Raw genomic sequence first — 25,715 nt, 5'->3', positions numbered from 1 at the left:
ATAAAGCTGAGGCTCCCAAACCCGAATGGCATTCCGGCGCTCCCGAATGCAATTCGGAAATTTGGATCCCGAATGCCAGTCGGGTCTAGGAGCACCAGCTTTAGTATTATTATCTGTATATGGTATGCGTAAACTCATCCGAATCTACTGACAATTCGGATTTCGCCCCAATTAGAAACCCAAACTGAATTTAATTTCGAATCTGAATTCCGAAGTAACGAAATATCCGAACCAAATTTTTCCGACGCTTACATGTCTAGTAGCCATTGGCTGGCATGCCAAAGAAAGGTGAGAGTATGCTGCTGGGGAGGTCTAACGTGAAGTGATCCTGTTCCTTTTCCCTGCACGGCTAAGCACAGGTTCACTTTAATAATTGAATTCAGAATATTACAATGTATATATAATACATACATAGAGGATACAGCAGATCTATACATAGAGGATACAGCAGATCTATACATACAAGATACAGCAGATCTATACATACAAGATACAGCAGATCTATGCATAGAGGATACAGCAGATCTATGCATAGAGGATACAGCAGATCTATGCATAGAGGATACAGCAGATCTATAAATACAAGATACAACAGGTCTATACATACAAGATACAACAGGTCTATACATACAAGATACAACAGGTCTATACATACATGATACAACAGGTCTATACATACAGGATACAACAGGTCTATACATACATGATACAACAGGTCTTTAAAACAAGGATTGTACATAGAACAATATCGGACCTCTGAAAAGTACAAGCATGCATATGTACTCAGTACTTGGTTTGGGCCCCTTTTGCAGCACTTACTGCAATTACTTTTGCACGATATTCTAATTATTCGAGTTTCACCTGTATACATACAAGATATAACAGGTCTATACATACAAGATATAACAGATCTATACATACAAGATATAACAGGTCTATACATACATGATACAACAGGTCTATACATACTGGATACAACAGGTCTATACATACTGGATACAACAGGTCTATACATACAAGATATAACAGATCTATACATACAGGATACAACAGGTCTATACATACTGGATACAACAGGTCTATACATACTGGATACAACAGGTCTATACATACAAGATATAACAGATCTATACATACAAGATATAACAGATCTTGTTACTTATATACTTTTATATTTATATCACTTACTTTGATATGGGATTGACACTGGCTTCAACTATCGTTAAACATTTACAGCATTTTATATTGTCGGGGAATTCTTGTATACCTAGAAAAAAAATCAATATTATAGATAAGCAACAAAACAAAGTAAAACAACAACCGTTTTATAATACTCCTAAAAAGACATTAAAGGAGTTAAAGGATAGCCAAACCCAAGAACAAAAATCAAACAAATTGCTTTATATTAGTCCTTAGATGTGGAGGCCGCATTCATTTTATTTCTTAATATTGATCATTATGTAGCAATAATATTTAGTAATTATTAGGTATTTCTTAGATTTTTATGAAGTACATTTACTACATCTGCAAAGGGTAAAAAATACCTGTTGATGCTGCCAGAATTCCAGTGTGTTTGTAACTACCTGTGCACTGGACTGAAACCACAAACAATGTCATCAACTTTCCCAGGTACAGTTTCTTCTGTAAGCTACAGAACCCCTTCTCCCAATGTAGTAAAGAGATGAAGAGAGGGGGAGGTGTTGGTAGTCAAAATCAGGAGAGCAGCCTAGGGTGACAAATCTGCTCCTCCATAGATACAGTGCAGTGAGTGAGCGTTGTCACCCTAGGATAGGATTGCAAAAAATAAAGAAAAAGAAGTCTGAAAATGAAAACTAATTCAGCTGCTACAGTTAAGGATTTAAGCTGCATATGTTACATTTTGTGTTTTGGTGTAGATGCACTTTAAAGCATTTTTAATATCTTTAAAATAACAACAAACACACCTTTATAAAAGTTTAGTAATTACAATCTACACACACATACTTCTAGATAATTGCCGGCTTTGTATTCTTTGCATACCTTGTTTCTATTTTCTTCCCTAGTCTTCTGGCAGTGGCCATGTTTACTAAAGGTGCCCACACACCTTACGATAATCATACGATAATGGCGGGAAATCCCGCGATCGTACGATTATCTTAAGGTGTGTGGAAGCCGTGCGACCTCTACTACGGTCGCACGACTTTTAACTTACGAACATGTTCGAAACCCCGCCGAGCATCGTACGATGTTCGGCGGGTGTGTAGCATATTCGTAAGATAAAAGCCGGACGGGCCGGTGTGCGCAAGCGCACACTGCCTGTTCGGCATTGCGGTCATCGGAAGCCCGCCCCTCAGGGGGCGCGTCTTGCGATCATCGCAAGTACGATCTACCTGTCCAAGATAGGCAGATCGTACGTTTTTTTAAGTAGCTTACAACCATCGCAAGACAAAAGTCTTGCGATGGTTGTAAGGTGTGTGCCCAGCATAAGGCAGATTACTAGCTCTCCTTTTACTTCCTGGGTATCTGGCACATGTGACTAGACATGTGACTAGGACATGTGACCATGCACATCATCTCAGGGGAGGAAAATGCTGTTCCCTGAGATCTCCTGAGAATACAGATGAGAGCAGCAATGCTCTGCTGATGACAGGGCAATCCCAGTGTGCATTGCTTTGCCAAACTGAAGTAATTTTGCCCTTTCTATGCAGGAAGTGAATGTTCTGCAAGTGTAAGTATTTAATAATCGCATCATTCTACACCTGACGTGTCTATGTTATTATTAATCATCATACATAGCGGGATGCATTTATAGAATTGGATTTTTGAGTGTACAGGTCTGCACTAAAGAAGAATTTGGAACACAAAAGATCTAATTAGCTTTTAATGGAAGTGCTGTCTAGATCTACATCTATTACCTAGCAGAAATTTTGTTTCAGGTGCTAGCTTAAAGGAGAACTCCAGGAATGTAAAAACTAACCCTTGTCATGGGGCTACCCCTGTACTGCGAGGGTTAAATTCTAATTTTGGTCTAGGGGCTAAGACAAAGAAAATTCACTCACCCGATCATTGGTCCTGGCTGCTAGACCGGTCCTCCAGCCTCATCTCCCCTGGTCTGTGGCGGCCTAAGGACCCGTGATGTCATTACTTTTAATACAGCTGAATTAGACAGGCCACGGGACATACCACAGCCGGAGTGGAGGGGAAGAGAGGTGACCGGTTGCCGCTGCAGGACAGAGGATCAGGTGAGCATATCTACTGTATTCCTGCCCCTAGAGAAAAACAGGCAGATAACCCTTACAATGTGGGGATAGCCGCACTGCAAGGGTTAACTTTTTACGTTCCCGGAGTTCTCCTTATAGGAAATTAAGGGGTTAAAAGAAAGTGTGTGACTCCCAGGGACAGGTGGCTCTCCTCTCGGAGGATCTATGAACGCGGAGCTGCAGTGAACTCTGATAACCCAAAACCCCTTCGAATTCGCGAGTCTCTTGTCAGGATTGATCGCAGTCTAAAAATAGGCGCAATAAAATGTAGATGGCGTCGACTCATAGCTGAGGAGGAATGAGTGGGAAGGAACAGAAGGACGGATACATTCCTTTTTTGTGACACCGCTGAAGAGCGCGGCAATACCACCGCACTCGGTCAAGCTCTCTTATAATTGTTCGGGCTGTGATGTTGTTTCGCTGATCTTCCCATCGGACTGATGACTCCGGACGACCAATCAAATTGAGATTAGATTAAATGTGGACCGATTAATCATCCTGGCTATTAATACCAGAACATTCTATTTCCCTGGCTCAACTAAAAAGGAACAATGTTACGGATTGTAGTAATAAAACACTATGGGGGTTATTCATTAAATTGCCGCGTGAGTAACCATTCAGCTATTCACTTCTGCCCCGTACGTCTGATTTCAGCCGTACATCGGCTAAACTCAGCCCTGCATTGGCTGGCTTTGGTTCAGCCGAAGTGAAGAAGCCGTTCGACTCAGCCGATCGAACACCTGGATCGGCTGGGCTGAACCTCCGGCAGTTCAGTCGCTGCCGTTCGCCCCATAGGATAAGTGTGGTACCGAATTTAATTCTGTCTACGACAGGGTGCAGAATATCATGAAGGTGACAAGTGTCCACATACCGTTCTTGCTGATATCCAACTCCTTCAGATTGACTAAGCTGGAGATGGTGGCCGGCAGATTGGAGAGATCGTTATCGGGTATGCTCAGCTTCTTCAGAGCCTGACAACCGAACAGTTGCTGCCAAGAAAACAGATCACTGATTAGTTTCTGATTTGGAAGCTTCAAAGGTAAACTCGTCAGCGTGATAAAGGATTTTCATTCATAGACATCTGTGTACATACCACACACAACACGCAGGAGGACACACAGCAGAAGAATAAGAGAGCGACTACACATGTATGACGGAAAGAAAGTTGTTACTTTAATATAAAAAGTATCTGCAAGAGGAAACCATGTATCCGGTAAAGGAAAATATGATACACGTTACTGGGGTAACAAAGGAAATGTAAAGTCCCGGCATATACTGGGCTATCCTGCTCCTTAACCCATTGTTATTGTTCCTTCACATTTGTGCCATACCATGTTTATTTAAAAAAAAATATATATATATATACCCTGTTTCCCGAAAATAAGATCTACCCCAAAATTAAGACCTAGTACCATTTTTGGGAATTGCTCAAATATAAGACTCACCCCGAAAATAAGACCTAGTTGTGACCATTCTCAGGGCCGGTCGTGGCATATGGGGGAACTTGAAGAGCCGCGCGGGAGAGAATCGGCGGTACCAGCGAAGCCAGCGCTAGAGGAAGTGAGGCGGCAGCGCAGGGAGCAGAGCCGCATAAGCCGATGTTTCCTCTATAGCTCTCTTCGCTCATTCTGGTTACTAAATTGCTCTTGGAAACGTACGGCACCCCTGGTTACCTTGATCACCCTATTCCTAACTTTGCCATTTTGGATTATTTCATTTGGATTTGCATTAACTTTGGATTGTTATACATAAAACAAAAAATAAGACCTACTCCGAAAATAAGACCTAGTGTGTTTTCTTGAGCCACAAAAAATATAAGACAGTGTCTTATTTTCGGGGAAACACGGCATCTATATATATATTCCATCACATTCTCAAACAATTCATGCCCACAGTTACCTCCTCATGTATCACTGGCCTCTCCCTTTTAGATTGTAAGCCCTCAGGGGCAGGGCCCTCCTTATCATCTTGTCTTGAATTGTATTGTGATTGTAATGTCTTCCTTATATTGTAAGGCGCTGTGCAAACTGTTGGCGCTATATAAATCCTGTATAATAATAATAATATACACAATATATATGATTTGTAATATATATTTTGATATTACTATTCTACTGTATACTATGGAAGAACTAACCTCTGCCCCGGGCCCCAACGCGGCAGCATGGGCCTCTGTGGTGGTAGTTCCGCCACTGAACCTGATGACTGTTACTTAAAGCTCCATTCAAACATAGCGGTAGCGTTTTGTGTGCAGTATTTTTGACACGAAAAACCGCGTGCAATGAAACCGCGCAAACGTTCACAAACGCGGGGATTCCGCACATTTGCAGCCATTGCTGTAGCTGGAAAGTGCAGAATCTGCCCAAAAAATCACACTTGGACTATTTTGCGGGACACGCAGTTTCTAACCGCGCGGCCGCCTCCATAGTCTGAACAATGCACATCGCAATGCATTGTTTTTTATGTTTAGAACATTTCCGCGTATTCGGCCATATAAATAATGTGTGAACGGAGCCTTAAAGAGTTGTAAAGTAGGGCTGCAACCAACGAATCAACTGATCGATAATAATCGATTATGAGAATAGCTGTGAACTATTCTCCTTATCGAATAGTTGGTTAGATCCCCTCCTTCTTTGCTCAAGCTGGGAGGAGGGCACAGCAAGCAGTGGGTGGGTGCAATAGCCAGCCTGCTATTGGCTATTACAGTTTGAAATGGCCAATAGCAGGCTGGCTATTGCACCCACCCACTACCTGCTGTATTTACATTCAGCTGCCGTCTGCGGAATCTTGCCCCTGGCAGTCGTCATTCTATTCAAGTGTCATTTGCTTACAATACAATTATTTTTAAAAATTATAAAAATGTAACCCTTGCAGTGCGTGGGTAGCCCCACGTCAAGGGTTATTTTTTCGATTTTCAGAAGTTCTTCGTTAAAGTTTAAAAACTAGGTTGTTTTTGGTTTTAAAAACCAGGGACTTTTCCAGGGACAAATCTTTAAATCAGACTGCACTGCGGCAAAACTGAGCAGGAATCATATCTATTCTGTACAGTTCAGCCTACGTTATCGGCACATACCTTCAAAATCTCAGCTCCATACCCCACGCTGATCGAAAATCCTTTCTCCATCAAGTGTTTGTGCCTCATTTCAGCAAAACTTTAATTATGACAAATTACCTTTTGTTTCCAGCCAACAGACTTGTGCTGAGCTGCATTGTGGATGCACGTAAAGAGGCTGCCTACTGTACCGTTTCCTCCGCCGCAGCAGCATGGCGACATGCGTTGGAGGAACTTATACAAAGGCGACTTTTGTAATGACACACTGATATACCGTGCTCGTTATTTGACTTTTTTTGTTGTTGTATCTTTGTCAGTTTTTATAGAAATCTATTTGAAGTTATAGGCGGCAATGTCAAGCGGGGTTTTGCTTTAAAGTGGAAGTTCACTCATGAATGACACAATGAACATGAAACAGCCACATCATAAGTAATATGGGAATCAAAGCCAGTCTGTCCAATCCATAGCCAGCAGGACTTTTTTTAGGAGCCGGCACCATTGACTACAACTAAAGAAAACCTCAAAAGTTAGACGTCAGCTGGAGTTTGTGGGAGCATTGCCGATCTGGGTCCTGGAATTGGTCCGGCCGTGAGCGTTTTCCTCGTGTAACTTGATAAATGCATAGCACCATGTTGGACGTCTATTCACACACCAGCTGTCCAGTGATCAGCTTTGGAAAACTAACAAGCCCCCATGTGATAGCACAGACGACTATTACCAGCGACCAAGGTGTTCCTCAGCCCCCTTCGTACTATCTACATCATAGAGAGACATCATTTGAGAGCATCATAGCACAAAGGAAGCATGTTTAAATGAGAACTATGAGGTGTGCGATTTTCACTCAGCCTCATAGTTGGAGCCGACGTGTGACGATGAAAATGTCACAGGTCGGCTCAATAGATCGGGAAGTGAGCGAACACATACCGTCGCTCGGTCACTTCTTGATCCTGTCCCTGCAGAGAGCCGTGACTGTCACTCACGGCTCCCTGCAGGGATTCCTCCCCTGTCCGATCCTCCAGCGCTGACTGGCGGAACGGATGGGGGAGGGGTCGGGTACAGCTTGCTTTGCCTCTAGATAGGCAGAGCTGGGTGGATCTCGACAGTAATGTTGGGATCCGTCCCGGCTGCAGCGGTCTCAGTATACCGCGAGCTGTAGCTCAAGGTATACTGAGCTTTGGGTGACGGGAGGACGCTAGTTTATGTCCTCACGTGGCCCTGAGGAGAACTATGGGGAAAAACACTGACCCCATAGTTCTCCTTTAAGCAGTTTCCAGAGAGGCTTTGCAATCACAGGCCATAGGCAACAAAAGGGGGGTGGGGGGGGGGCTGACCAACACCATGTGGTGTATTTATAAAATGTTCGCATAGCGCCAGAGTTTTAGATTTTCAACCCAATCTTAAAAATGCATTCAAGTACTTTAACTATTAACAACAATATATATTATTTGTGTATCAGTCGGCTGTAGATCCTACAATCATCTCTGAATTGGTGCTGACACTGTCCTTCCTTCTGGAGGGTGGCTACTTTTGTTCCCCATGGTCCGTGTGTGTGTTGTAAAGTAGTCACCGCTCCAAGCTCGCTCCCAGGATGGACTACAATCTCAATACAAATTAAAGAACTAAACATGAGATTGTAGTCCATTATGGGTCTGAGCTTTGAGCGGTGGCTATTTTACAACACACACAGGGATGCAGACGCTGATAGCAGTAAAAGACCGGACAGGGGCTCTTATCCTTTCTCACTCATTCCACAACTAGAAAAAATGCTTTTGGCTTGACATACACTTTAAATTCCCCTCCTACCCCTGGTATTCTCTGCCGTGGGGAAGGATGGCTGCACTTATAGGGGCTGATTTATAAATCTTTCACCCAGCCATATGGCATTCCCGCTACTAGATGGAACTGAGAAGCATAATAATATCCTGTGGTCCTTGGCTCCATCTACTGGCAGGGATTCCGTGTGAGTGGCATTCACACAACGTATGGCTGGGCGAAAGATTATTAAATCAGCCACATATAGTTGGAATATGCTGCAAGCCCACATCCCCACCCGGCAGGTCTTTATAGGGCCCTCTTACAGCAAACAAGCCAGCATTATAACCCGATCTGTAAATACACAGACATTGATTGGCATTCTGCTGGGCTGTGTATTAGATTCAGCAATAAATTAAAATACAATAAACCCAAAAGGCATGTCAAATAAACAAAAATTAAACTTGGAAGGTGTGTAAATTGCGTTCACTGAAGCGTGTCCTTTAAGAAAGTGGGTTCTCAACCAGCAGATTGCAGCCGTGATTGTCATCTATATGGCGGAAAAACAACCGAGATAAAAGGCGATCAGAAATATTGGGGAGTTTTCAGTTTTTCATTTCATCATAAAGAATAAATGAGATATTTAGAACGTTGGTTTATTGTCTGCTTTCGTGGTGAGAGGTTTATTCTTCACATATCAAAATGCAGATGATTTACCATCTTTATGTCCAATCTTTCTACAATTCCCACCGACTCTGCCGCTTTAGAAAACCATTTACAGGGTAGGCCACCCAGGGAATATGTTGCAGTTTTAGAAGCTCTCCAGATTTTGATTAAAACGATGAATCATGATGGAGAATTGTCGGAAAATGCCTTTTAGCCTGCAAATATGATTTGTAATGCTGTTATGTACCTTTGATTGTTTTAAACTGAGGAATGGTGGAAATACTGGGCAGTTGGCTATGATGGAAAGTTGATGAAAGGTTGACAACATTTCCTTGCATATGGCCAGCATGAGACCAGTCATAGGTGGACAGAAGTAATTTTACGTTCAATGGACGGGGAAACACCTATCCTTACCTAACCGCTTGCCGTCCGCCTGTATATAAATGGACGGACAGCTCGCTCTTGCATGATGATTTTTTTTCCTGCTCGCACTCATCCCCCTAGCGCGCGCTTGAGCAGGACACTGCAAGCATTTTAAACAGCCGGCGAAGGCTGCTACATACACGCGTTTGGTGACTCTTTGGTGACTCTATAGCTTAATAAATGCTTGTATGGTGCGTGGGAGTGTGCAGCCCCCCTCCGCCTCCCGCTATCCTGGGATCCGCTGTCCCCGATGTGGGTCTGTGTACATTGATCAGAGGGAGACCAGCACACTTTTCACGGCTGATCTCCCCTGTGATCACTCAAAGCGGACGTGATGTGAATTACATTACTTCCAGTTTCAGCGTGTCATTTCTACAGCTGCTGTAGCCAGAGAAGAAGAGGCTGGTGAACCACGATCATTGGGGATCCATAGGTCTAAGGCTGGCTGGTCTAAGGCTGGCCATGCACCTATCACATTTTTTTGTTCAACCCGCGGGCTGAACGAAAAAAATTGACGCGATTCCTCCATTATTGTTAGCCAATTATGTCCCTTTAGGGAGGCTTCCCTTCTCTCTGTGTGCAGGAAATGCAACAGGCAATAGAAGGAAATCTCATCAAAGTGAGGGGAAATCCCATCTTGAACAGTTGTCACAGTTGTCACTGACACAGGTGTCACCATTGCAAGACTTCCCGTTACTTCTTATTCTGGGGAAAAGTTTAGAACATTGGAATAACCCTCTCATTTTGTTTCGGTTGCAATGGTCACCAAAACAGAATGGATGCTGCTCCATGATGTTTATAAATTTTGCCGGGCTTCCTGATTGGCTGGGAAGCCAAGGTGACGAGGGAGCATGAAGCGGGCTTTCTGGCCAATCAGGAAGCCGGGCATCATGTAATGACTCGCTGTCTAGCTTCCTGATAGGTCGGGTAACTGGCCAATCAGGAAGCCGGACAGCGAGTCATTACACGGCGCCCGGCTTCCTGATTGGCCAGTTACCCGACCTATCAGGAAGCTAGACAGCGAGTCATTACACGGGGCCCAGCTTCCTGATTGGCTGGGAAGCCAAGGTGACGAGGGAGCATGAAGCAGCCTTTCTGGGCAATCAAGAAGGCGGGCGCCGTGTAATGACTCGCTGTCCGGCTTCCTGATTGGCCAGTTCCCCGACCAATCAGGAAGCTAGGCAGCGAGTCATTACATGATGCCCGGCTTCCTGATTGGCGGGAAGCCGGCTCCATGCTCCGAGCGATCAGGAAGCCTACTAATATCGGTCCTACAATTTAGTGATCTTGTATCGTGAACTGTAGATGAAATTATTTTTAGCAGAACACTATATAAAATAAAATATTTCAAGGATCACTCTAGATCAGGGGTGGGCAACCCTGGCTGTTGTGTGACTACAAGTCCCACAAGGCACTGCAAATCTCTGCCATGCCTCCCAAGGGTATTTGTAATCCCAACACAGCAGGAGTGCTGAGGTTCCTTTTAAAAAGAGTCTGGTCCTCGGAACGCTGACTTCCACATACCAACATCTCCTCCTTGGCCACCAATATCCCATCACTTCCCTTTGGGTACAATGGATACTTCAAGAGCCTATGCGGGCATATGATAACGTATACCATGCACAGCTGGCAATTTTTTTTGTTGCATTCCCTAAGAAATCGTATTTGTCACTGAGGTGGATTTGCACTATAAATGCTGATTGAAATCAAATATTCCTCACAAAGCCTTTATGCACCGCGGTCATTTTTCTTATTACCGTACCTGTGTTACAAATAATGAGACAACTAATTTCAGATTTCACCAGCGACTTGCGCGTGTTTCTTTTTATTCTGCGCTCGGAGGCACGCGTCGGCAGAATAAACACACAATTTCAGCTTATCGAATGTTCATCATAATTCTGTCAGCGGTTTCACTACCAGATGACAAAAAACAAACAAAACAGCCGACTTCAAAGCTTAACATCAACTTCTCGGAATAGATTTTCTAATTGAAATGCGGAAAACGTGACTCGGGACCCGGCCGGGGAAACAAGGATGCAAAGGAACGTAAGCAGAAAACTAGCCGGCCACAGACATTAGACTGCCATTGCGAGTGCTGGGAAGGTAAAGAAAGGTTTCTTTCCAATCATCTTTCTGATAAAACTGAACAACTAAACTTTGGACAAACAGCTTCATACAGAGGGGCCCACAATGATGTGTGCTAAGATCTACAAATGAGGAGCTCAATGAGATCTGCCAACAACAAAAAAACACCTTTATTTTATAAACAAACACATGCAGGCCTTGTTCACACCAAGCGCGGAGCAGGTGCAGAGCAGAGCAGTTGCAGAACGGATCAACACTGCGTCCAATGTAGTTCCAGAGAAGGTCCAGAGCAGGTAAAAAAAACTGCAGCAGGCATCCAAAAGGCACGCATACGCCCTGGAACACACTGAAAGCCCATTTTAAACTAAAAAAAACTAAAAACGGCCCGAAAAGCATCAAAAACGCGGCAAAAAATGCAGCACAACCCACTGCACTGCCTGTGCAGAAACCTGAGCAAATCTGCTCTGCATTTGGTGTGAACAAGGCCTATGCTTACTGCAGGGATCCCAACCTGAAAGAAGCCATTTCAGGGAGGTGTCCTTCTCATTTCAGGGAGGTGCCCTCTACGCCCCCCCCCCATCCGCGGAGGGGGGTTAGGGGGGCTGGGAGAGAGCACCCCCCTGAAATGATGGCAGATAGCACAGGAAGCAATAGCTAATTATCTGCAGGTTTTTTTCTGATTTTGTTTTTAGTATTCTGACAGTTGCAGTCGTCAGAATATTTAAAAAAAGGCATAAGAATGCATAGCTAGATTCCTATTGGCTATTGTACTTTGCAATAGCCAATAGCAAACTAGCTATTGCACCCGCCCCCTGATAGAAAAATTCAGGTCCCCCTCTGCTGATTGACAGCAGCAGTGGGCGGGTACATTACCTAGTTTGCTATTGGCTATTGCAAAGTGCAATACCCAATAGAATCTAGCTATGGATTCGTATGCCTTTTTGTTTCTTTTCTGACTGACGGTCGGGCCGCGGCTCCCGATGTCAGAAAAGAAAAAAAAAACGATCGCAGGGAAAGGTTTATCTGCTCGATCGAGCAGATAAACCTTTCCGGGAGGAAGTGTTTCTCTCCCGGGCGGCCGGGAGCCGCTATCCAATAGCGGGAGACTCCCGGAGCGTCCGGGAGAGTTGGGATGCCTGCTTACTGGGACAACTGCGTGTATCTTCTTATTGAATAAACATAATAATTGGAATACAGAATTCAGTTTTCTCTCCTGGCTCTCTATCTTGGATGTCTCTCCTCTCTCTCTCCTGGCTGTCTCTACTCGCTGTCTCCTCTCGCTCTCTCTCCTGGCTGTCTCCTCTCGCTCTCTCTCCCGGCTGTCTCCTCTCGCTCTCTCTCCTGGCTGTCTCCTCTCGCTCTCTCTCCAGGCTGTCTCTCCTCACTCTCTCTCTCTCCTGGATGTCTCGCCTCACTCTCTCTCCTGGATGTCTCTCCTCATTGTCTCTCCTCACTCTCTCTCCTCACTGTCTCACCTCGCTCTCTCTCCTGGCTGGCTCTTCTCGCTCTCTCTCCTGGCTATCTCTCCTCACTGTTTTTCTTGACTGTCTTTCCTCACTCTCTCTACGGGCTGTCTCTCCTTGCTCCCTTTCCTGGCTGTCTCTCTTCTCTCTCTCCTGGCTGTCTCTCCTCTCTCTCCCCTGGCTGTCTCTCCTCACTCTCTCTCGTGGCTGTCTCTCCTTACCTGCACTTCCCAGCTCTTCTCTCACACAAGCTGTCCTGTCCTCCCGCGGTGCTACACATTTGGTCACGCTAGCACTGCGGCTGCACTAGCAGCGCTGGAGGGAGCTCGAGACAGCAAGCTGACTCTTGATTGCGATCTACCAGTGTTAGCTTTGTGAACGGCTGGTGGATTGCGATCGACCTAATGGGCACCCCTTCTTTAATGCATATAGAGCTGTTTTATCTGCCAATTGATTTCTGTCCATCCAGTCTTGAAATTTACATATCCCCCAGCACTGCCAAGGTTGGTGACCTGACTTTTTTCTATGGCAGTTGGTCAACTTCCCATCTCCCTGTCTGTGATTGGACAATGAAGGAGCAGCGGCAGACAGAAAAGGGTCATAAACACAAAGATATTTTAACTTTGTTTCCAAAACGTAGCGTTGATAGAAACCCCATGACTTACCTTGGGTAATTCTTCTATTTGATTAGCATCCAGATAGAGCTCCTCCAATGTCCTTTCTAAACTGAAGACCTCTTTTGGCACCTGCTGCAGGCTGCAGTGGGAGTAATCCAACACCGATATTATCTCCTCCTCCCCCCGAAAACATCTGCATGGTACGAGCCGGCCGATGATCTTCCGCTTGGTCGTCATCTCCAGGCACTGCACTGAAGAGATAAAGAAAGAAAGTATTTAATATTCAAAGAACTTTAAAAGTCTTTACTGTTGGTGTCCTTCATTACTAGGTCATGAAGGAAGACAAGCTGAACTACGGACACAAAAACCTTCATTTAAATGTATCATATGCTATATGCTGACAGTGCAGCCTGGAAGGATCCCAACAATATTGTCAGGATGCACCCTGCTGCCTGATTGACAGCTGGTTCTGCCTCTCTACAGCCAGAGCCAGCTGTGCCCGCCCCCTACCCTGTCTGTTCCTCCAATGAGCACTGGAGGAATAGAGAGAGGGGAGGGCAAAATCCATGTGTGTGACAGTCACCACTCCCTGCTGTGAAAAAAATCACCCTCAATCTATAGTGTGACGGCTGCAGTGTCTCACCCCGGCTCTAAGTACTGGGAAGAGTTCATTTGACTAATTTTACTCTCCCAATATTTCTCCTTTAACAAGAAGTAAATGGGCTTTAAAACAAACCCTATAGAGCTGTGGGTACTGTGGAGCAATTCATTCTCAAAGTTTACAGAAGATGCATTAACGTCATCCAAATGGGCCCTGTCTGAGTTCTCCTCTGCTGGACTACAGAAACACATCCCTCCTGTGCCATAGAGATGAAGATCATAGGATTACTGGTAGATGAACACAATATTTTGTTCTGTACTTGCAGTGTTTGCCAAGGGGTAAACCATCCGGAAATGTGCATGTATTACAGAGATAAGCTAAGCAGGATGGACATTAAACTAAAAAAATAATCACATATTCCTTGAAGAACTCCAGTTTTTAATAGTGAGGGGTTAGAACCTCTGTTAGGTACTGCTGTCTGTGTCTATGCTGGGGAGACTTCCCAATACTTAGGCCTCAATCACACAGCTCAGAGTCGGACCGTACAGTTCTGTGTGGCGTGCACGGCCATATCAGGCCGTCGCCGGAAGGGACAGGTGCTGTGTGTGCACGCAGCAGCCTGTTCTTCTCTATAGGAGTATGCGGCCGTACGCTCACCTGAGCTGTACATCCGTGCGGGTGTCCGTACTCAGACGCAGTAGACTCTGAGCCTGATGAAGGGGACCCTGTGTGGCCCTGAAAACGCTTGATTTTCCGAGTAATATATATCATTAAATGGATTTGCACTGACCCATGTGTTTCTACCATAGGGAACAACAGGCTGCTGTGTACAATCACACGCAGCACCTGTCCCTCACGGGAACGGGCCGATACGGCCCTGCATGCCGCACGTATCTGTACGGCCCGACTGTACGCTGTGTGTTTGAGGCCTTACAGTCTGGACGAGACAACAGGTAGTGAGAAGAAATCTCCCCTAAGTAAGGAGAAATCTCACCTTTGACAGCTGGTCCCCTGGAATGGGGGTCCCCGTAGGAAGTAGGGCTGCAACAACTAATCGACATAATCGATTATAATCGATGGTTGAAAAAGTTGTCAACTTTTTCAATCATCGATTAATCGGCTTCTGGTTAGTTGGCCCTGTTCACGCGCCGCACCTCACGCTCGCCGCTGCCAGACCCGCCCGCATCCACGCTCCACACGTTGCACCTCCTGCCCGCCTCACGCTCACCGCCCTCCCACATCCACGATTGGAAGGTTCACCCTCTCCTCCTGCTCCAGTGACAACAGTAAAATGTTAGATTTCCCTCCACTGAAAATAGTCATCAAGTGAGGGCGATTCCCCCCACCGGGGTCACAAGCAGCAGTAAAATCCAGCCCGAGGTTTTAATTTTTTACATTCTATCCAAACCAAGAAGAAGTTTTGGATGGAGTTGCTAAGATGAAGGTAACTCTTAAACAGGGGTGGGCAACTGTGGCCTGTGCTTTAACTACAAATCCCATCATGCTTCTGCGTCTGGAAATCATGCCTGTAACTGTCAGTCTTGCAATGCCTCATGGGACCTGTAGTCCCACAACAGCTGGAGGGCCAGAGTTCCCCATCCCTGCTCCTATAGGTAGCTTAAGGCACATTGTCACTTAATTTCATAAAGCTGGTTTAAAAATCCTGTCAAAATTGTTGGTCATCGGTCTTGGTCACCCTTCTTAAAGGGAACCTGTATGGCGTAGGCTCCAGGAATGTCTTTGCTGCCAAGTAAGTCACCAACCTGGAACAAGCCAATGAAGTCCAAAGATTCTAACTTCATGTCCTGCATGCTCTTTCCAGGTTAGTGACCCGCCAAGTGGCGAAGCCGGGTTCTGGATGACAAAGATGGAGCCTGCACCTTTAAAAACAGGTCAGCACAGGCAGTTCTGTACTTCTGACAGGTTCTCTTAAAATCATAGGTAAGCGCTACATAACCACACAGTACAGAGGTAATATCACAGAACTGATGTAGCATGGAAAGACATTGGGGATGTAAATGGAGGGGGGTGGGGGGAATTGCATTCTTAAAGGTACACTGTGCTAAAACATCAATGTTCTGCAATCAAGGTATATCGAAATCCAAGCACTAAAATCTCCATAGAATTTACATGGCATGTATTTAAAGCTGACATTTAATGCACTTATATTTTTTTCCTTCCATGGTTCTTCCTTTCCCCCTTTAATATATGCTAATGGATTTCTGAAATAACACCTTTCTGTTTTCATTACATATTTTATGTCAGCGCCTGTGCTTCTCTTCTGCAATGCAGGCAGATCATGGCTGGCGTGAGGGGCTGGCAGGGTTCTGTACATAGCTTCCTGAATACATCACTGCACCCTGCTCCTGCACTCCTCTAAAGAGCCCTTATGCAAGCAGTGGGCTGGCTCTTGGGAGGAGTTATGCAAATATCAAAATGCTTTGACGGCTGTGTGTCAGTCTGGAGTAGTGGGTGTTTCTGGACAGGCTGCATTTGCATGTAGACCTCCTTAGGTAACATTCACATGTGATGCTGAGCCTCCTTGATTGGAAGAACTGAAATCCAATTAATGGAAGTGGCGGACCAATGACAGTAAGGCTGGGCAGAAAAGCGCTAGATGATGCTGGACATCCTCCAGCCAGGAAATGAGGCGGGTTCTATCTGACTTGCTGCAGCTTCTATTGCACATTATGAGACGATGTGCAATGAAATCAGAGTAAGCCATTTCAGTCCAGGAGAGAAGCCGGTACAACTGATGGAGCAAGACTGACGGGAAGGCCGGAGTTCAGCTTTACTCTTAAATATAAGGGTTAGAACCCCTCTTAAGTTTTTATAGCTGCTGGAGAAGTTCACCTTCTCCGTGACTCCCGCTGACCACTGTGACCGGGACTGAAAATGAGGAACAGCCAAAAATTGTGAGTTGTCACCAGATCAGGAATAGAGGGGAAATCTTCCAATGAGGAAGAGAGACTTCCTGTTGTGTCTACAGGACAGGAAGCTAAGAGAGATCTTTCCAGATGGCAAGTGATGTCACCGCACTTGTGGTCCATTGATAACTTCCTCCAGCCGAATAACCGAATGTCCTCACCTCCGTACAGACCTGGAGGTGGAAGAAGAATCTGCAGGAACCTGAGCATTGCACCTCCGATCCACTGATCACAGTTGCAATGCTTTGCAGGCTTCAATGCAAAACAATAACAGATGCACATTTGCAACACGGGCGCATTTATTATCCTTCTCATGTCCTCGAGGGGATACTTTAGCATTCTGAAGCTCCTCCATGTTGTCTGACTTGACTCACTTTTCAAGGAAATGTAACCTTTCACGAGCGCTACGTCATTTTATTGCAGCAATGTCACAAAACTGATGTAGCGGATCAAAGACACAACAGATGTAAATGGAGGAAAGGGAAAAGGAATGCAGATGAGCTTGCACCTGCTTTGCCGAACGCCGGAGGTGAATTCCTCCTCCTGTACTATGGATCTGTTTGCAGGAGCGAAGTGCAATCTTAAGAGCCAGATGCTGAATCCGAAACGGGATGAATACTTTGTATTGTTCTCACCTTTAGAAATGAGAGCGACTAGGAAGTGCCACTTCCCACTCATTGTACTACACTTGTAGGTGATGTTTTAAAAAAAATGAGCACCAGGAGGAAACCCCCCTCGGTGCCACTGTGGCTCAGCAAGGTCAATGAAACTGAGCGTATTGAAGACATAAAGATCCATTCACAAAGCTAAAACACCAATATAACAACGCTTATTTCTGAAAAAGTGACAGTTATTTTTCACCCTAGTCCAATGAGATTTGAAAATGACAATCACATGACTAAAAATAAAGATACTTCTCCTTGTGTAAAGCTTTGTGAATTCAGCCTGTGAGCTCATATGATAAAGGTACACATGACAAATACAACAAGACTTGGCTTTATTGGAAGGAAGAGCCAGATGCTGAATGTGAACCGGAATTAATACTTTCTATTGATCTCAGCTCCAGAAATGAGAGTGACTAGGAAGTGCCACTTCCCACTCACGGTACTACACTTGTAGGTGATGTTTTAAACAAAAGAACACCAGGAGGAAACCCCTCTCGGTGCCACTATGTCTTAGCAAGGTCAATGAAATTGAGCATATTGAAGACATAAGGCTAAATTCACAAAGCTAAAACACCAAGATATCTACACGCATTTTTGAAAAAGTGTCAGTTATTTTCAGCCTAGTTCAATGAGATTTGAAAATGACAATTACATGACTAAAAAAAAAAGAAAGATACTTCTCCTTGTGTAAAGCTTTGTGAATTGATCTCATATGATAAAGGTACGCAAGATACAAGACTTGGTTTTATTGGGAGGAAGAGCCAGATGCTGAATCTGAACTGGAATAAATACTTGCTTTTGATCTCACCTCCAGAAATGAGAGCGACTAGGAAGTGCCACTTGCCGCTCATTGTATTACACGTGTAGGACATGTTTTTAAAAAAAATGAAGACCAGGATAAAACCCACCTGTGGCTCAGCAAGGTCAATGAAATTGTGCGTATGGAAGACTTGATCTCCTATGACAAATACGAGACTTGGTTTTATTGGAAGGAAGAGCCATATGCTGAATGTGAACCGGAATGAATGCTTTCTATTGATCTCACCTTTAGAAATGAGAACAATTAGGAAGTGCCACTTTCCGCTCATTGTACTACACTTGTAGGTGATGTTAAAAAAAAAATCAAGACCAGGACAAAACCCCCCTCGGTGCCACTGTGGCCCAGAAAGGTCAATGAAATTGCAAGTATGTTAGACTTGATCTTTTATGACAAATACAAGACTTGTTTTTATTGAAAGGAAGAGCCAGATGCTGAATCTGAACCAGGATGAATACTTTGTATTGATCTAACCTCCAGAAATGAGAGGAACTAGGAACTGCCACTTCCCGCTTATTGTATTACACTTGTAGGTGATGTTTAAAAAAAAATGAAGACCAGGATAAAACCCACCTGTGGCTCAGCAAGGTCAATGAAATTGAGCGTATGGAAGACTTGATGTCTTATGACAAATACAATACATGAGTTGGTTTTATTGGAAAGAAGAGCCAGATGCTGAATGTGAACCGGGATGAATGCATTCTATTGATCTCACCTTTAGAAATGAGAGTGACCAGGAAGTGCCACTTCTACACTTCCACCTACTACACTTGTAGGTGATCTTTAAAAAAAAAACAAGACCAGGACAAAACCCCCCTCGGTGCCAGAAATTGCAAGTATGCTAGACATGATCTCTTATGACAAATACAACAAGACTTGGTTTTATTAGAAGGACTTCACATTTTCTCAGAACTATTGCTCCATTATGCAAGGTGCTCCAAACATACGTAGGCCCCTGCTGATTCTAATGGCTTGTCCAGGTCTGGATGGGGGTCTACTCCCTTCTCTTCTTCCTCCTTCACGTGTTCCCACCTCTGTCCTGATTCTCTCTCTTTATTATTGCTTTTCCTTTCTTCTCACCATTATTCTTCATCTTCATTTATTCCACATCTAGTGTTCCTCAATGCTTATATGCCAGGAACGTTGCAACCAGTATTTTTAGATTTATGGGTTATTACTATACTTGGAGCTCGTATATGTTTTCTGACGTCTGTCACGGTTCTCATTCATCCAGGTCATGGAATATCTGTAAAAAAAAAAAGAAATCAAGGCAACTGGACTTGCTGTATTTTTCTTGTAGACGTTTCACTGGTCATCCAACTAGCTTTCTCAAGAATTGAGAAAACTGGTCAGATGACCAGCGATGTGTCTTCAAGAGAAATACAGCAAGTCCAGCTGCCTTGATTTCTTTTTACAGGTTTGTTTGCTGATGTTCATATTTTTACAGTGTACTGTATTTACAATCGGATATGATGTGGAGATGATTGTTCATCACACTCCTAATAACTCCTAATAACCATATCGACCAAAGGATGCCACTGATAATGCTTGCATTTAAATATGGTGCACTATGTGTATCATTGCTTATTTATTGTAAGGCCATAGCCAGGATCTCGTGCGCTACTACACATGCGTGGGTCCCAGTCTGTGTGGCGCACAGGAAGTGACACTGTGGCACACAGGAAATGACTCACGGCCCTCTAATAGATGTTCTTATTTAAACCAGCTGTCCCAATGGGTCAGTGCTGAACGGTTTCTCAGCTTGTGCCTTGTGTTACTGCTGATCGGTTGCCTGTTACCTTGACCCGGATTGCTGCTGACTTCGACTGATTGCTGCCTGCCCCTGACCTCTGCTTGTTATCTGGACTCTGCCTCTGCCTGCTCCTTCTGTACCGTGCTGACCGCCTGGCTTGACCCCTGGCCTGTTTGACCTCGCTCCAGTTTCTGCTACAAACCTTCTACCAGACACCATGTCTGAACACTTTGGCACCTGTGCTCCTCTCTGTCTACTAGCTCCCTGTTTCCACATCCAGGGGTGTGAGACAAGAGCCGCAAGGGAGGCCTCCTAAGCTAATCGGTCCTCCACCAGGTACGTGATACTTATGTCTTGTTTCCTCAGTCTATGTTTCATTAAAAAAACAAAGAAATTAACATGACAGGAGAGCGTTGGAGCGTTGGCTTCCTCCCAGATGGTTAGGACTAATCAGGAACGCTTTTCTTTCCTAATGAATACAGCCCAGGAACATCTGCCGGAGCTCTGGGTACCCGAAAGGTGCACAGAGGTGCCTCCAGTGAGTTGTCACGGCATTAAAAGGAATAATTGCATGAAACGCGTACTGTACCTCGTACGGGAAACCTCTGCCGTCATTTAAGTGGAAACTGCTGCGTGATCTGTATTTAGACAAAGGAGGTGAAAGAGTCATCTCATCGCTCGACGGAACAAAGTCGCCTTCTTCGGCGCTTAACCCATTATTTGCTGATCTTGAGAGTGCTAAACGGTACCAGAAGGCTTGTCGCTGTCACGAGGTGACGAGGAAAATGGTTCATATTCAGAATGAAGGCATTAAAGGGAAATTCTAAGGCTTGGTCTACATGAGGGCGGTGAGGAACCACTCGCTGTTCCTGGTGCGTGAAAACTCTACAGAAGCAGCTCAATGTAGGTGAGGACTAGTAAAAGTCTCACATTGTCTCTAACTTTCTTTTGTTGTGTCTCAAAACCTGAGGAACGCGGCGGCTGGGCATGTTTGAGGCTGCAGTTCTATTCACATCCTTCTGTCAGTGGGCGCCGCCGTCAATGTGGAAAAAAGTAAAGGGGCCACAGACACAGCAAAGGTCCCTTGTAACCCGGCTACAACTAGGTTCCATGTGTTCTACATTTTGGCGGTATGAGCACTTTAGAAAGTACTGCGCCTAATTAAAGGGTATCTTAAAATATCTGAAATAAATAAATAAAAATAATAAATCTACGGTTAAGTCCATGGTCAAAACTAAAAATAACTAACATGGGCAGGGCCCTCCTTACCATTTTGTTTTGACTTGTATTGTAACTGTAATGCCCTCCTAATTCCCTGCAATGGACAATCCTGAGCCGGTAACGAGATCCAGGCCATTCTTCATCACCTCCTTTATTCTATGGAAGTTTACAAATAGTAAACCATGTTTATGGAGGAGGCGATCATTACACATCACATTCCTGCTTTATGTGTATCAGTAATCTCTTTGTCTGCCTGTCAGACTTCACCAATGATAACAATCTATTAGGAGGCTCTTAAATGATGGACCACGGACATGTTTACAGGCAAAAGGGATGCTGGGGATATTTAATGAGCGGTGATGAGAAGCATCTTGTTACAGCCCTGGTTTATGGTGCCAATATATCAGCTTTACACCCTAGCAGAGTCCTGCCAAGGTGGAGATGAGATGCAGGCATGCAAAGAAAACCCCAACTTTTAAGGACGTTGAAGGGAAAATTCTACTTTTGTGAATAAAAATGAATAAAACTCAAAAATAACATCCAGGACTGTGCAAAGAGTTTAGGCAACATGAGGATGTTCTCATCACTATTGAAATGAATAGAGATTGAATGGCACATCTGGAAACATCAGTCTTCCTTAAAGCAAAACTCCAGGTAAAATGTTTATTAGCCCTGGCAGTGGGGCTACCGTCACACTGCAAGGGCTAAGAGGTCGTTTTCACCTAGGGTCATAAATAAAAAAGTTATACTCACTTGATCCTTAGGTGCCATCTCTTTGGGTCACATGGGACACTCCGGCACCCTTTCTAGTCAGAGCCTCCCATGTTGCTAAGAGCCAGACGGAGAGATGTGTAAGGGCTATACACATTGCCCCCCCAGCTCCAGCAACCTGGGACTCTCAGGCCGGGGTACCACCCAGCTATTGGCAAACAATATCGTCAGTGGGCTGGGCAGAGGTGGGCGGTGCACCACCAGGATGCCGGACAGAGAGTTATTAGTGTGCACCACCAGCACCTCATCAACATCCCTTTCCCCCTTGTCCCAACGTGACCACCAGAAACAACACCCCCCCGGGCCTCAGGTGGCAATCATGCTAGGGACACCGATGACTGTAGTCCATCAATGCGGCTTGGGATTTCAGTTTACTGTGTTGTCAGCCCAAACAGGAAATTAGGAGCACAGTGGATTTCTGGCAGATCAACAGATCTTTTTCTGTACTTGCAGCATGTTTAAAGGGATAAAACACGTGGGAAAGGTTCATGTATTGCAGAGGTGTACTGGGTATTTTTTCTTTTATATTTAACAAATACATTTAAAGTGACACTAAACTCAGGAGTTAAACCTTAAAAATGCATTCAAGTATCTTAACTATGAACAACAATGTATCTTATTTGTGTATCACTCGGCTGTAGATCCTCCAATCATCTCTGAATTCATGATGACACTGTCCTTCCTTCTGGAGTGTGACTACTTTTGTTCCACATGGTCCCAGTGTGTGTTGTAAAGTAGTCACCGCTCCAAGCTCACTCTCAGGATGGACTACAATCTCAATACAAATGTGTACACTAAGCATAAGATTGTAGTCCATCCTGGGAGCGAGCTTGGAGCGGTGACTACTTTACAACACACACAGGGACCATGGGGAACAAAAGTAGTCACCCTCCAGAAGGAAGGACAGTGTCAGCGCCAATTCAGAGATGATTGGAGGATCTACAGCCGAGTGATACACAAATAAGATACATTGTTGTTCATAGTTGGGGTACTTGATGCATTTTTAAGATCTAACTCCTGAGTTTAGTGTCACTTTAATCAGATACAACACAGAAAGAAGCAGACAACCCTTTTAATGTGCTCGGCATTAGAAAAGCCAGTTTGAGACCTCAGTGAGGAAGGGGTTAATGGCTGGCCTCTCTCCCGGTGAAGGAGATGGAAGGTGTTTGGATTAGAGCGGACACTGGTCAAGTCATAATGGAGATCTATTAATCATCGGTGCAGCACAGCCAGGAGATGTGTTCTTTATTGCTTTCGCACATGAAGGTGGAGTGATGGGATTTAAAGACGTGTTTACACAGCCTAGCTGTCACTTTAATCAACGCTCTGAACCCGTACACTATACCGGGGTCGAATGTGCCACCTGCGGCGCTCGCTTTTCCGAAAGCACAAGGAAGGGTTTTCTTTTTATTAACACTGTTATTAATTAAAGGGGTTTTCAATTCTACGGAAAGTGTTTACTTAGCCCGGCGCTGCGACCGGAGGTGCCAATGCCCACAGGATTAAATATTTTACTCCCAGCAAGCTACTCAAAGCTGAAGGTTAATCTGTTTATATTTTGCCTTTCCTGCCCCCCTCCCCTCCATCATCAACATGCCAATGACATTTTTAAACCTTTCCATTTCTATTGCACAAATTCATTTAGACCCAATGACATCATCAATGGGCCGCTGTGCTTCTTTATACGATGCAGGCAGATCATGGCTGGTGGGAGGGGCCGGCAGTGGCAGATCAGAATGGCGACAGAAAGGACAGTAGACCGATGCTCATAGGTGCCTAGTGTGTAAAGGAGACCTTGTAAAGAGAAGGGCAAATGTCTGATCCAGAGTTGCCCCTGTACAGATTTGGGCGTATAGGGCCATTCCCGGGAAGGACAGGTGCTGCATGTGATTGTACGCAGCAGCCTGTTCTTCCCTATGGGAGGACGCTGTGTGAGTGAGGCCAAACATTTAACTTTTGGTTTTAGCATGACAATAGAGCAGGGATAGGCAACCTCGCCACTCCATCTGTGATGAGTATATGTTTAAACTGTGCATATGTCGCTGTCCGTGGTGCTGAAACTAATTTACTATTGCAGGAGTAGGCAAACTCCGGCTTTAGGTGATGTGTCGCTGTCTGTGGTGCTGAAACTATTGCAGGGATAGGCAACCTCCAGCTTTAGGTGAGGTGTCGCTGTCCATGGTGCTGATACTAATGTACTATTGCAGGAGTAGGCAACCTCCGGCTTTAGGTGATGTGTCGCTGTCCTTGGTGCTGATACTAATGCACTATTGCAGGGGTAGGCAACCTCCGGCTTTAGGTGATGTGTCGCTGTCCGTGGTGCTGAAACTATTGCAGGGATAGGCAACGTCCAGCTTTAGGTGAGGTGTCGCTGTCCTTGGTGCTGATACTAATGCACTATTGCAGGGGTAGGCAACCTCCGGCTTTAGGTGATGTGTCGATGTCCGTGGTGCCGAAACTATTTTTCTATTGCAGTGATAGGCAACCTCCGGCTTTAGGTGATGTGCCGCTGTCCATGGTGCCGAAACTATTTTACCATTGCAGGGATAGGCAACCTCAGGTGATGTGTCACTGTCCGTGGTACTGAAACGATCGCACTAGTGCAGTGGTAGGCAACCCCAGCTGTGGTGAAACTACAAATTTCATCAAGCCTTTGCCTCTGGGAGTCATGCCCGTGGCTGTCAGAGTCTTGCAATGGCTCATGGGACTTGTAGTTCTACGACAGCTGGAATGATGAAGTTTTGATACCCCTGCTACAAAGTGATTGATTGACAGCTCTGAGTCTGCTGGACCCTGCAAGGGAACTGAGCCACTCGTACAGTTTAACTATACACCTAATCTGTTGTATCTGCCAAAATATATGTCCACCACAGCCCTTGGAGTTACTCTCCTTCCTCTGGCTTGCTCTGTGGTCTGCCATTGAGTTTAAGCACCTGTTACTTCCCCAGTACATGAAATATGTTCGGACGAAAGCACTATGCAATGCATTAACGCATGGCTCACAGGTCTATCACCCCTCCCTTTTAGTTTAATCTGGTATTAAGGGGAGTTCATTGGCATAATTGGCACAATTGATCTCAATTTTGGTAACAATGTTGCCAAAATTTGCTCTCCCATTGACTTCAATGCATTTTATAGGAAATTCCTTTTTCGCCATACATTTTATATCGCTATTAAATTGCATCAGACATTGGGTGAGCAGGAGAACATACAAACAACTTGGGATTGCTTATGTAAGTCCTGGATTGAATTTTCTGCTGGTGTGCTATGGCTGATGAGAAGGATAACAATAGTTGTGTATATATACAACAAAGTAATTACAGACAGCACAATAAATAAATAAAGAATAACATTACAGGAGCATTCAATGAATATATACACACGGAGCAGATAGCGGCTTCTTAGATAAACAATACGATTTGTGGGTAATAGAGCCGGCAGGGTCCGGGCCGCCATTCCCCATCTCCTCTGGTGGAATATGTGATTGCCTCCGCTCGGAATATAAGAGTTCAGTTACCGTTTCATTAATATCGATCGGCCCCTTGTTTGGTTTGGGGGGGGTTTGTATTCCAGTCTCGTATCACTGAGCTCCAAGCTTTATCAAGCCAATTTCCAATGAATCAAGGAACATGTAATGAGAGTAGATGTTGTCATATCCTCACA

The 25,715-nt window shown here is 44.8% G+C and overlaps 1 protein-coding gene across 1 annotated transcript in view; it reads right to left on the bottom strand.

Moving 5' to 3' along the window:
- Positions 1 to 25,715, bottom strand: part of LRRC7 (leucine rich repeat containing 7) — a 231,621-nt gene that overhangs the window by 112,074 nt on the left and 93,832 nt on the right. The window contains exons 3-5 of the mRNA XM_018576885.1: positions 13,346 to 13,548; positions 4,111 to 4,228; positions 1,189 to 1,267 (exon numbers count right to left, since the gene is read on the bottom strand). Of these exons, the coding sequence (XP_018432387.1) occupies positions 1,189 to 1,267; positions 4,111 to 4,228; positions 13,346 to 13,548 (400 nt within the window). The remainder of the gene's footprint in view (positions 1 to 1,188; positions 1,268 to 4,110; positions 4,229 to 13,345; positions 13,549 to 25,715) is intronic.

Source organism: Nanorana parkeri, unplaced genomic scaffold, assembly GCF_000935625.1.
Source record: "Nanorana parkeri isolate BGI_ZX_2015 unplaced genomic scaffold, ASM93562v1 scaffold79, whole genome shotgun sequence".
Taxonomy (NCBI): domain Eukaryota; kingdom Metazoa; phylum Chordata; class Amphibia; order Anura; family Dicroglossidae; genus Nanorana; species Nanorana parkeri.
Note: the sequence above shows the minus strand (reverse complement) of the source record. Positions and strands in the feature narration are given on the sequence as shown.